General features: G+C 40.9%; 1 protein-coding gene across 8 annotated transcripts in view; it reads left to right on the top strand.

The window, feature by feature from the left end:
• Window positions 1–12,247, top strand: part of LOC142379830 (focal adhesion kinase 1-like) — a 58,671-nt gene that overhangs the window by 16,811 nt on the left and 29,613 nt on the right. For 6 of the 8 annotated variants that reach the window (XM_075465140.1, XM_075465135.1, XM_075465142.1 and 3 more), the window contains 14 exons: window positions 1,983–2,263; window positions 2,363–2,529; window positions 4,196–4,283; window positions 4,499–4,578; window positions 5,062–5,124; window positions 5,248–5,302; window positions 5,659–5,799; window positions 6,116–6,193; window positions 8,152–8,259; window positions 8,876–8,993; window positions 9,395–9,425; window positions 9,887–9,957; window positions 10,328–10,345; window positions 11,017–11,073. In XM_075465140.1, coding sequence (XP_075321255.1) covers window positions 2,027–2,263; window positions 2,363–2,529; window positions 4,196–4,283; window positions 4,499–4,578; window positions 5,062–5,124; window positions 5,248–5,302; window positions 5,659–5,799; window positions 6,116–6,193; window positions 8,152–8,259; window positions 8,876–8,993; window positions 9,395–9,425; window positions 9,887–9,957; window positions 10,328–10,345; window positions 11,017–11,073 — 1,312 coding nt within the window. In that variant the 5' untranslated portion in view covers window positions 1,983–2,026. The remainder of the gene's footprint in view (window positions 1–1,982; window positions 2,264–2,362; window positions 2,530–4,195; window positions 4,284–4,498; window positions 4,579–5,061; window positions 5,125–5,247; window positions 5,303–5,658; window positions 5,800–6,115; window positions 6,194–8,151; window positions 8,260–8,875; window positions 8,994–9,394; window positions 9,426–9,886; window positions 9,958–10,327; window positions 10,346–11,016; window positions 11,074–12,247) is intronic. The other 2 variants (XM_075465137.1, XM_075465139.1) reach the window with 1 other exon arrangement.

Here is a 12,247-nt window from a genome sequence, read left to right on the forward strand (position 1 = left end):
CCACAGGAGCTATAAGGGATCCAGCTCAGAGTACCTCGAAATGTAAGTATCGTCACCCAAAGACACAGGACCAGGCTTTTATTGCCTCATTGTGAAGCTTAAGAGTTCAGCTGCAATAAAAAGTATCAAGAGGGATTCTTAACACCCTATGATGTAAAACCCCAATTATACATTTATTGGGTTCAAGGGAGCAAAATGATCTCATGTTACAGTTTTAACATATCCTCTGTGATGATAGGTTATAGATAATTAATATTTCACTGCTTTTGTTTCTGGGATCTTTTGACCTTAGTCATTGTGATGTTTCCGTGCTGTTGCAGGTGACCCCCTGCCGAAAAAACCCAAACGCAACAACCACTGTCACACAGTGACGATAAAGCATATAACAATCTCAAATGGAGGTTATATAAAACAGCTATATTAGATAATGGATTCAAAACTGTTACAAAAAAAAAAAAGCGATGACTTGAAGAAATGAAGAGCGAGAATCTTTCAAGCCAAAACAGCCACAAGAAAAACTTTGTCTCTCCATAGGACCAAGAAGTGATGTGTGCACGAACACAGCCACATTTAATGTCCTCATTTACACTTTTGCAGTCATTCACTAAGACGCATCACATATTTCATAGCGTTTTCCTCGAAAAGGCAGCTGGCGGTCAACCTCCTTAAAGTGCTGAAACAATGTTTTCTGGATCAGTTTCCGTATTTCTGCCTCTTTCTGTTTCACTAGAAAGCAATCTGGATGTGACCCGAGCGCAACACAGAAAATGCTGAATATACTGATTTAAATGTTAATGCAAGTTTTTTTTTTTTTCTGCTTGCTGCAGGCTGTTCATCTGCAGTAACTTTGTCTGTTGAATTTACTCTCTCAATATTTTGTAGATCAGGGGTGTAATCTAACGAACCAGAGCATGTTGATTCTAGCTTTGATTGGTATTTTCGCCAGTTATTTTAATACAATAGCCCAAAATCACAGTCGGTTGGGGCCAGTTCCTTTAGCGATGATGACTCAACAAACCCAGCTGGGATAGCCAGGAAGTGACAGTAAGCTGGAGGAAGCATCGGGGTATGCGGTATTCTCACTAAACGATAAGACTGTGGCAAGACTACAGTAGAAAGAGAGGATAAATCTATAACTCGAAACAGAAGATGGGGGATAAAGGATGTTGTTGTTTCTGCTCAATTCTGGTTGTTTGCATCAGTTAAGCTCTGCGACATATTTGTTGTAGCTTCATACTTCTGTGTCAGTAAATGTGCAGCCTTGCCTCCAGGATGTATCTGTAGTGAAAGTCGAGCTCCGAGTATCAGATGAAGAATCAGGGTTGGGAAATACCTGGATGTGGAAAGGCTTTCTTATCGTGGGCCACGACTAGTATGTCCGGAACTATCCACTTATCCTCCGTGTCTGACATATTGTTGTTTTGCTTCTAGCCGGGCAGTCACTTGGCCCGATCAGGGTGCTAGATATGCACACACGAGAGGCTCAATTCTGGCTCGTAGATGTGGGCCTCATACTCATTACACTGCGGGGAGGATGTTCTGACCAGTTCCCTTGCGCACTGTTGAACCTAATGCTTAACAAAACTGCCGACATAGTTCATTTAGAAACTGGCTGTCTTTACAGTTTTACAGCTTTATTTCCCAGTGTTTGAAGATTTGTTATCATGGTTTAGAATATTGTTCACTTAATGGACTCTCAGTCCCTTGGGACCTCATTAAAAAAATTTTTTCTCTACAACTGGATTTGTTTGCCTGTTTTGGTCATGACTGAGAGGCTGTGTGAGTGTCTCCATTTAAAACAAGATTGAGAAGTATTTTACGACATTCTCTCATCATATTAGCTCTGTTATACTGTAATACTGTGTTATTCTGAAGATAATTAAAGGACTTTCCCCTTGAGGAATTTTGAAGTTCATGAGAGTGTAATATAATGGGCACTAATGCTCCTTACACTAATATGTTTTTTCCATCCCCATTTTCAGAATATGACAGCCAGTTAGCCCCAGCAGGACCGTCTGAGTCTGGCATGGCATCGTCTTCCTACCTGGAACCAAGCCTCAATCACTCCGCAGCGGGTGGTTGTGGGGTTAAGTCCCGGCCTGGAATGCCTAGCGGTCCCAGCACAAGTGGCTCTGCTGGAGGACTAGAGCGGCCCCCAGGCTCCATGGACCGGGTTCTTAAGATCTTCCATTACTTTGAGACAAACAGCGAACCATGCATGTGGGCAAGTAATATCAGGCACGGCGATGCCACAGATGTTAGGGTAAGATGCACAAACCTTTCACACATGTCAAGTCCTCAACCGCTCCCCTGAGTGACTTTTACTGTCGCTTTTACTTTGTTTGTCGTCTTGTTTCAACAGGGTGTTATCCAGAAAATAGCAGAAATCCACAAACTGCGCTGTGTATCTTCTTTGGGCCTCCGGCTAACCCATTTGCACTCTGACGCTCTCCACTGGTTACACCCTGATTTGGGTGTGTCTCATGTGAGAGAGAAATATGAGAAACGGCATCCACAGGAGGAGTGGAGGTAAAATTCCCAAGATTCATCATCTGCTCCCACTCCTTGTCTCCGCCCTTCTTAAACTCCCTACTTTAGGAATACTAGAGGGTAATAGTAAGGTACAGTCTGTGGAAGATTATCAGTACTCAGTTAAGGCTGACAGAGTCTCTTTTTTGCTTGTTATTTTCTGCTTGACTTCTAAAGTAAACATCCCACATTCCACAATGTTGTGCTAATATAAAACAGCAGGGCAAAAAAACTGGCTTCACTCTGTTCAGAGTAAGATAACTGTCTGATCGATAAATAACCCTGCCAACTAACAATAGTTTATCACATCTGCCTTACAAGCTGTTGCTGGATCCCATTAAGCTCCTCATTTAATAGTCTCATGAAACATCACAGCAAGATGTAAAAAAAAATTGCCTATGTAAGCTACTCTATGCAAATAATATAAAATTCACCCCAATATTACCCCCAGTAGTAAGTTCCTGATACTTTAATACAGTCCAAAGTTGATCTTTATCATTCTTCTGTACCATACAAACGTTTGTGGATTATTCAATTCAAATCATTTGAATGCCCTTTTCATCTTATTAGGCGACACAGTTGCCAAATGTGATGTTTTATGGAGAAATCATTCATTACTTTTTCTTAATGCTCAGCATTTGAAACCAGCTCAGTCCATTTTTAGCCTGAACACCAACCATTCTGGCACTTGGCCGTCCTCAGGTCAGTTGATGTTCTTAGCAGCTCTCCTCAAAATTCAGTCCTCTGCCATTTGATGTTCCACCCGAAGTCATTACGATTTAAAGGAATTCAAAAAAGAATTCAACAAGAACCATTAAGATGGAGCGCAAGAGGTCTGCCATTTGTTGCAGCCAGTGTGCCTCAGAGGGCGGCAGAGCTGCAAGCCCGCAGGAGTTTCTGCTGCTGCCAAGCTATTGTTAGAACAGCAGCAGCAGCTCAGGGGATGGACTCACTCTGTCTCACTCCGTTCTCTCTACCTTGCGTGTTTAGTGTTATTCTTTCTCGTGTGTGCACGCTCTCTCCTTTCACTTTGATCCTTCTGTCCACCCTTTTTATAAATATTTTTTTCTCCTTTGCGTTCCCTCGTTTCTCTCGAGCACATTATTTTCTTTCCTTTGGATTGATTCATAATAGAATAGAAATGATTTATTCATTTTGTCCTCGGCCTTGATAAGCCTTGTTATCTAACTGCAGGCATGTAGCATCACAGCAGTGAGGAGCTCACTACTCTCCTGACCTATTTCTTTCTCCTTTAGTCACTGCAATGTGTCACTTATGAACAAATATGCCAATGCAAACATTCGTGCCCTATGTGGGCACATCTGTGGGCAAGTGTAGATGCACGAGTATGTTTATGCTCTGTCCTATTACAGCTTAATCACTTTCAGTCAGTTGATGTGTCAGCAAATCATTACGTAACATTTACTGCACCACCAGATATAGTACAGTGAATAGAGAGAGCCACGTCCTTCAACTTCAAGACACAAGAGTTTCATGCTCTTTTGTTGGCAAACGGCCACCATGTTAAAGTGATGCAGCGAAATGAGCACAACACACAGAATCTACCCTGATCCATCAGTACTGTCCTGTCAGATGCTCTCTGTACCTCTCTGTGCACATGGGGGGGGGGGATATCCCACTGTCACATTGTCCCTGTCATTCTCAGGTATGAGTTGCGGATACGGTACCTTCCTAAAGGTTATCTCAGCCATTTTTCTGAAGACAAACCTTCTCTTAACTACCTCTATCACCAGGTGAGGACACCCAGCAGGATCGCAGAGAAAGAGGAGAGAGAGAGAAAGTGTATTTGCTTTGAATTATGTCTATCTTTTTATTGACACCTGTTAAATGCGACTGCTTCCCATCTTTTACATCTTAACCACGCTGGCATGCATGAAATCGCTGAAACATACACTCGAAGGAATTTTGCTGAAACCTGAAATGGGATGATGATGTTGTGTCATTCCAGGTGAAAAGTGACTATATGCAACATATAGCAGACCAGGTGGATCAAGATGTTGCGCTGAAACTAGGCTGTTTGGAAATAAGGTGAGAAAAAAACAGGAGTAAACGCAGTTAGTAGCTGTGTTCCCACCCAACCGTCAAGCACACTTGAAATGCTTAAGGAGAGGCCTTCAGGAATTTGTTGCGGGTGGGGTTGTGTCTATTCTTTTATGCGAGTATGAACCATGATTGATTGGTTGGATTGGAATTTATTTGCAAAGGGCATTTTCGTTTACCCTGATATCTATCAACTCTTTGAAAATGAAAACTTTCTTGTTCAGTGAAGACGCCTTAAAGAATTTAGCATTTTCTAATGTGCGACGTGCATATACAAAGAATAGATGGAAAAGCCCACTGGTAACAGCTGTCTGGCTGTCAGAATTTAAGTTAACGCTTTCAGTCTTGGTGAGTTAGTCGTTGCTTATATCACATACATTGCGTAAACTATGACACAAATTCTAGTTTATTTACAGACATCTTTTAACTCTGCTAATACGCAATGTCACCTTCTGCCGATGAACTACACAGGAGGTTCTTCAGAGAGATGCCAGGCAACGCGCTGGATAAGAAATCCAACTATGAACTACTAGAGTAAGATGGATATTTGGTCCACACTGTGAACTATGTTGCCTCAAATTCAACTCTCATGATCATATTTAACAGTGTGTGAATGTAGATTTGTAACAAAGATAAACGTGGCATTGTTCTTTGCAGGAAAGACGTGGGTCTGAGAAGGTTCTTCCCCAAAAGCCTGTTGGACTCCCTGAAGGTGAGGTGAAACCGCTGGAAAACAAACAAAGCCAGTTAGGGATTTTTATGTGTACCACAGTCTGAAAAACTGGAGGCTTCAAAAGCAGTAATGATATCCAAACCCTTCTTAGTGTGCTGGTTGAATTACAGCTGACAGGCTGTTTGGTCGACTGACAGGAGAACAATCTTTATGACTGAATGGATGTCTGATTATTTGATGATTGTACTGAATTTTGTGAAACCCCCTGTTATCATCTCGCAGCATGCCCCATCAGTTATGTGTTGTACTTTTCTTGGCTGTGAACCAACTTTCTCTGAGGGATTTAACCCTAATGTAATGCATTTTTTTTTTCTCCCTCTCTCCCCTCTCTTTAGGCGAAGACTCTTCGTAAGCAAATCCAGCAGACCTTTAAGCAGTTTGCTAACCTCAACGATGAGCAGAGTATCCATAAGTTCTTTGAGATACTCTCTCCCATCTATCGCTTCGACAAGGAGTGCTTCAAATGTGCTTTAGGGGTAGGATGACGCTCTGCTTTTTTCTTCTTTATACTTACATTTGCAGTTTTTGGACCACATGCCTACTCAGATTTAGAATTTAGTTTGATTACACTTTTCTCTACAGCAATGTTTTATTACTTTGCAAACCTGTATCCTGTCTTTGGGGGGCTTTTTATATCAAAATGAGATCAGATGAGCATTATTCTTTATTTTGTAATGTTTCACCAAACATTTTTTTTTTGTCAGTACAATATTAAGACAAAAACAAAGCTATTTTTAATCAGAGATATTTGAATTTAATGTTTTTCTTGCTGTCTTTTCTTCTCGCCCTTAGTCTAGTTGGGTAATATCAGTAGAGTTAGCAATCGGACCAGAGGAAGGAATCAGCTACCTCACAGATAAGGGCTCAACGGTGAGTATGTACACATATCTTATACATGCATACTTACAAGTATACGTTATGCTCTTGATTGGGATGAATGGTTGCAATCCACCATAGAGCCCTCTACTGGTTTGTCTGTGTAAGCCAGATTTCCTCTCGTCTCCACAATTAGTTTTAATGAGTTTTTGAAATGCCTAAAAGCCCAAGCAGCTTCTGCTATAAGTAATGTGTTAGTATGTGCCAGTAAGAAGGCCAAATGTGTTATCAACAGGTCACAGTGTAATTGGGAAAACTGAACAGCACTAAGCAGGTACTGCAATAAGGAATCAAAATATAATGGACACGTTGAATAGATGTAGTATCGACATCTATACAAAAACAATAAGTCTCAAATATCATCCTCTTTGTGCTGTAAGCAAACCTCAGCGATTTCGGTCAAGTTCTGAGTCCTGCGCCCTCGACCCTGCCAACTCTCCCTCACATTTGCAGTAGCGATAACACCCGGAGGCACAGAATCACCTGATGAGATAAGCTTGTGTAAACAGCAGCTGCTGAGAAATTCTCCATCCATCGTCCTAAAAGATGTTGGTGTTTATATGTGAAAATTGCTTTGAAGTACTTTCTTGAGTTCACTGTGTGCACTTCTTGAAATCTTTGATTTACTGGTTAGAAAACCTATGATGTTAAAACTCTTTGGCCTCTCCTAAATGCTAAGTGGTGCACACTTAAACAGCACTGCTTTTTTTTCTCAGTCAAAGCTCTACAAGTTTTTAATGCAAGTGCACAACTCCAGAGTAGTGAAACACCCCTGGGCAAGAATATTCCCCCCACCATGTTCCACTCTGGGTTTGATACCCTGCTGCATAAATGCCTTTCTTGTTCATCTCTCTAAATAAAGTCCTCTCTTACCTTGGATTGATAAATATATAGAACTTTGCTTACATGCACTGTTATCTTTATTTCTGCTGTATTTTCAATTGATTTCAATTCAGTTTTATTCAGAAAGTGCCAAATCACACCTTCCTTCAAGGTTGGCTCTCCCCCATCATTGTGAAGTATAATTCGCCAAGCGGAAGATTGTTCACCCACTAAAAGGGAATGTGAGCTGGGTTTAGACTGTCGTGAGACCGGCTAGTTTTACCCCCTCTGATGATGTGTTGTTGCAATAGAAACAACACATCATCATTTGATACAGCTGATCTAGTTTCCACAGCGCTTCCAAGTGCCTCCCTGCCTCCTTAGAGATCTCCAGTCTATATTATTTGATGCTGAAAAAGCTCCTCTATTACTATCGTGATTTCCACTATTACTTTGTAATGTGCAATTTCCAACGTATGATGGAAACTTGAGACACAATCACACGTAGTGAGCTGCAAGAGGATTTTCTTGAACTTGCTTCTGTGTGCAATCTCAGCGGCACCTCAATGAGTACATCTCAAGTAAATCTGAAAAATTGTTGCCTTTTAGGAGCAGCTGGGTTTTATTTTTAGATTTAGAGATATGTTTAGAATCCATCTTGCCAGCATCCACACTGTCAGTTTGTGGTGAAATCGTAACAGTTAGAACCAGTTAGTGTCCTACATGGGTAGTTACAGGCTTTAGGTGTGATAACATTCACCAGTGGCTGCTCCCATTCACAGACTGGTTTTGTGTGATTCTTCTTGATCCATCTGATTGGCTGAAGAACACTTGGCTTTGATGCTTTGATAATTAGATACAGCATCAAATCGAATCTTTTTTTAAAAAGCCTGCCCTTTTTTTCAAACTGATCCTGACGACGGCTCGATGGTTGAGTGAAAAAAACAAAAACATGAGGCTCGTCAGTTCCGAGCAATGATGCAGAATCTGAAATAGTTTTTTCTCAGTTTACGGTCCAAACTTCTTTTCTCAATATCCGTTTCTACATGAATGCACTTTGTGATTAATTTAAGTTTGCACGTCAATCGATACTTGCATCATATGGGTCCGAATGTCTTTTGTCTCTGCAGCCTACTCACTTAGCTAACTTTAACCAAGTCCAGTCCATTCAGTACTCTGCTTTGGAAGAGAAGGACAGGAAAGGGATGCTGCAGCTAAACGTGGCAGGAGCTCCAGAGGTAAACATGTACCTTGAATCCTATTCCTTTGGCTTTTCCATTCAAGGGTGGCTAGTGAAAACGTTACTTATTGCTTGTTACATTAGAAGCACAAGTACTTTAGGGTACTTATATATCCCTAAATATACATATATATATATATATATATATATTTATTTAATTTTATGAATCTAAATCCAAAATCCCGTTGCTGGTATGTACATGGCTTTTAACCATATTTGGCGCATTGTATTTTAGGCACTATCTTGTTCCTTTTTTTTTCTTAAAGACCATCGTTACTAAGAACGAAAGAAAGAAACATACAGTATATTTATCTTGTTTAACAATTGAAGTTGTATTACCACACAGGAAAAAAAAAACAGCATTTGAGTATGTGAGGGCATCTGTTGCCATACCCACTTGAGAGTCAGAGTGGGTCTGTGTTTGCAGCAGGCCTCAGTTGATGGAAAAGCATGTGTGCATCACTGCGACAGAATCAGTGTAGGGGTGTGTACGCCTAGATCATGTGCACAGACTGGTAGGGGACGTTATTCCCAATAAAGCTCTCATTGTGCCATTGTGAAGCAACTCCCTGTGGCACTCTTACACTAATCCCTCTGTCTGTGTGGGTGTGCAGCCCCTCACTGTCACTACGGCACTGCTTACTACGGCGGAAAACATGGCTGACCTGATTGACGGCTACTGTCGGCTCGTCTCCTCAGTTACTCACTCCTTCATTGTCAGAGTTCACAAAGGTAGGGTGCACAACTGCTCGGATTTTACGCTAAACACGTGTGCCCAAATGTGGGTTTTCTGGAATGTTGTACAGCATTATACTTAGTGGTAGAGTTCTGCAGAGCAACATGATGATTGTGATCTTTTTTTTTTTTGTGTTATTTGAATAGTAGCTGTGGGAAGGGGAAGAGAAACCTTATAGCAAAAATAGTATCCAGACTGAAATTTTAAACTGTACTTAACTCTGATTGTTGCTAGAGAGACTTCGTGCTTGTCACTTTGAATAATAACCAGCCCGTGTGTTGTTAGTCCTCTCTAAAAATAGCTATGGCTGCAAAGAAATGGCTGCAGTTAAGTTGGGGCTCTAACAGGAGGTCAGTCTGCTCTCCGTCTAATTCATCTGCTCATTTTGTCTCTGCAGAGGGTGATAGAGCCCTTCCTTCTATACCAAAGTAAGTGAACTAATTCCCTTTATGGATATATAGAGATGTAAGATGTAAAAGCTTTAGCTGGTTTCACACACTAGAAGTGTTTTTTGTTTTTTTTTAATCAAAGGTCTGCTTATGGATAAGAAAACAGCATATGTTACCTCACTTTTGCTAGGACATCATTTAAAAAAAAAAAAAAAAAAAAAAAAAAAAAAAGGTTGATTCAATGTCTGGCTCTAATCCACAGCGACATCTTAATTTTGATAAGTTTTTCGGTCCTGTAATTGCTGATACGATGAACAGAATATTCCGAGGGATATACAGACACTTGCCTGGGTTCTTAGTTTAACACTGTGAAGCAGGACACCTGACAGCAGGAGCTTCCTTTTCTCTCCGCGTTTCTACAGATAGTAGCTTATTCTGACTATGCTGCTTGGGTTAATGTGAGCCAAATCTCAATAACGATTCTCTCATCTCTGCTGCAGAGTTTCAAATCATGAGAAGCGGATGGAGAAACGGATGGAAGGAGTACGAACGCGAGCTGTTTGTGTTTCAGGTATAAATCCCCGTCTTGTTTTCTCTTTGCCACTTTGTCCACTTCACCACCGTCTGCTTTAAATGTCATGAAGGACAGTGAGTGTTGGGTAAAAGCTTCATAGATATGTGTGTGCGTACCCAGCTTCCCTGATAAAGCCTCATCTGTGCGTGCAGTGAAGAGTCCTTGTCTCGCCAGATGTCCTAATGGAGAGCTTTAGTCACTGTCACTGGTTCTGCTCTGACCTCTGACTGACTCACAGTTTAGAATGAAAACATCTTCAGTGCTGTGGTTGGCGCTTAAATTCTAGATTTTGATCCCATTAAGAGGAAACTAATGCCTTGTTTTTCTCTAATGTGTTTGTGTTTCATGCTGCATGTGGCTTCTGCAGGTCACATTAGTGGCGATGGTAAACTCATTCTTTTTATTAAACCTCTTTAGGTAGTAACACAATAAGATTCGGGGGCTTTTTCTTTTGCAGTTAGTGTGTCGTACATATGCACCGTATCTTTGTGTCTCTTTTTTTGTGTGTGCGCTAGCTGATGTTTTTGTGTGACCCATGACTCAGGCTGGGTTTCTTAAGCTTGTTTCTCTGGAAAGAGAAAATCTTTCCATTCCTCCCCTTTCCTCTTGCCTGCATTTTTCTGCCTTTGTCTCTCACTATTGAACTGCTCTGGCTCATTCCTTTTGTGCATCTGTTCAGTAGTACATGAACATGGTAATTGTCGCCCTTGCGTTTTGAATCGGGTACGGTGGCAGTCTTTTGGAAAGGCACTTCTGTCTGATGAGTGTTTCTGTTGCAGTTTGTCTCTGTGAGGGTGTGTTCACTGAATTTTTTCGCTGCGTGCAGTGATTTGTGTTAATGGGAGGTGGTAGATGTCAGGAGAAGGGTTACAGTTTTTCATAACACAAAGCGAAGATCCAACTTTTTGTTCTGTGCTATGTCAAAGATGTGTTCTGTCATCTTTTTGAGTTTTTGAGCTGACTTTGTTGTCAGCTCTCTGTCTCTTATCTGTCACCAACTGAGACGTGATGTTTCTTGGCTCTTTCTCCTCTCATGACTTCATTTTGGCTCTGCAGAAACAGACGACTATGCTGAGATCATAGATGAGGAGGACACTTATACCATGCCTTCAAGTAAGTAAACATACGCTGATGGACATACACTCAAGATGTTGACGGTAGCTAATGTGTCAGGTGTGTCAGTGTGTGTGCGTTTCTGCTGACCAGTGTAGAATACTGTGAGTGTGTGTGCGAGCGTTTCATGATGTGTGTGCAGATGGAAAGGTTACGTGGTGATATGTGGAGAAATATGTTGACATGTGTCTGTGTGTGTGATTGTACTTTTAAGTTCTGCATTTAACAGCAGAGTTGAGAAAAACATTTTTACGTGGAGACCTCGTTATTCTGTCTGAAAACCAGATAAAGGATGTCTCCTTAAAGAATATTAAAGTCACATGGAAGGTCAGATTCAGCTTTGAAAAATGCATTTCTTTGAAGCTCAGGACCATGGTATGCTATTAACCGTATGTTATTTAATTAAGTCAGACATCAGCTTTCATTCGAGGTCTTTTCAGATGGCTAAATAGATGGATGACTGACCTTTGAATGAAACTACATTTTCCATAGTAACATTCAGTCTTCACATTCAGAAGAGGAAGCTTCTTGAAACACACGCTGTGTACTATTACGCTTGCAGTCTATATTTGTTTTGGTGAGTTGCCACAGGATTAAGCAAGATTTGGGGATTTCCCTTTGACACATTATCTACACCACGTCTGAATTATAGTCAACACTCTAAATGATTCTGTATCTCTCAGAGTGCCAGTGTGTTATTATTTTCAGTGTGAAACATTAGTTGATTAAGATATTGTACTTGAGGAAAGCCTGCATTAGCTGCTGAGTAGTGCCTGTTCATCAGGTTTAGGACTGTTGCTCATATTATGCTCACTGCAACGCTAAATGGGCAACATTGAGAGGCAGAGAAGATGGGTGATGTGACCTAAATGTAGGGGAAGCAAAGCTTGGGCATTAAGTAACAATATTTCACATCACTTGGAAAAAAAAAAAGACTTTTTGGAATTGCCCATTTAAACTGCCCCAAAATGCTGCCTGGATATTGTAAACTCATGTTCCATCCAGCGCTTGCTTTTTGACCATTCATGAATTATAGTTGTTTTACATCCAAATCAGTCAATTTTCTGGACTCACAGTTAGTTGTAAACACAAAGACCCTCACAGAGAAGAGAATCAGTGAAATGGTGACACTGTACTGTATTAAACTATGACGACTGTATCCATTCTGTTGAGC

The sequence above is a fragment of the Odontesthes bonariensis genome, chromosome 5 (assembly GCF_027942865.1).
Source record: "Odontesthes bonariensis isolate fOdoBon6 chromosome 5, fOdoBon6.hap1, whole genome shotgun sequence".
Lineage (NCBI taxonomy): Eukaryota > Metazoa > Chordata > Actinopteri > Atheriniformes > Atherinopsidae > Odontesthes > Odontesthes bonariensis.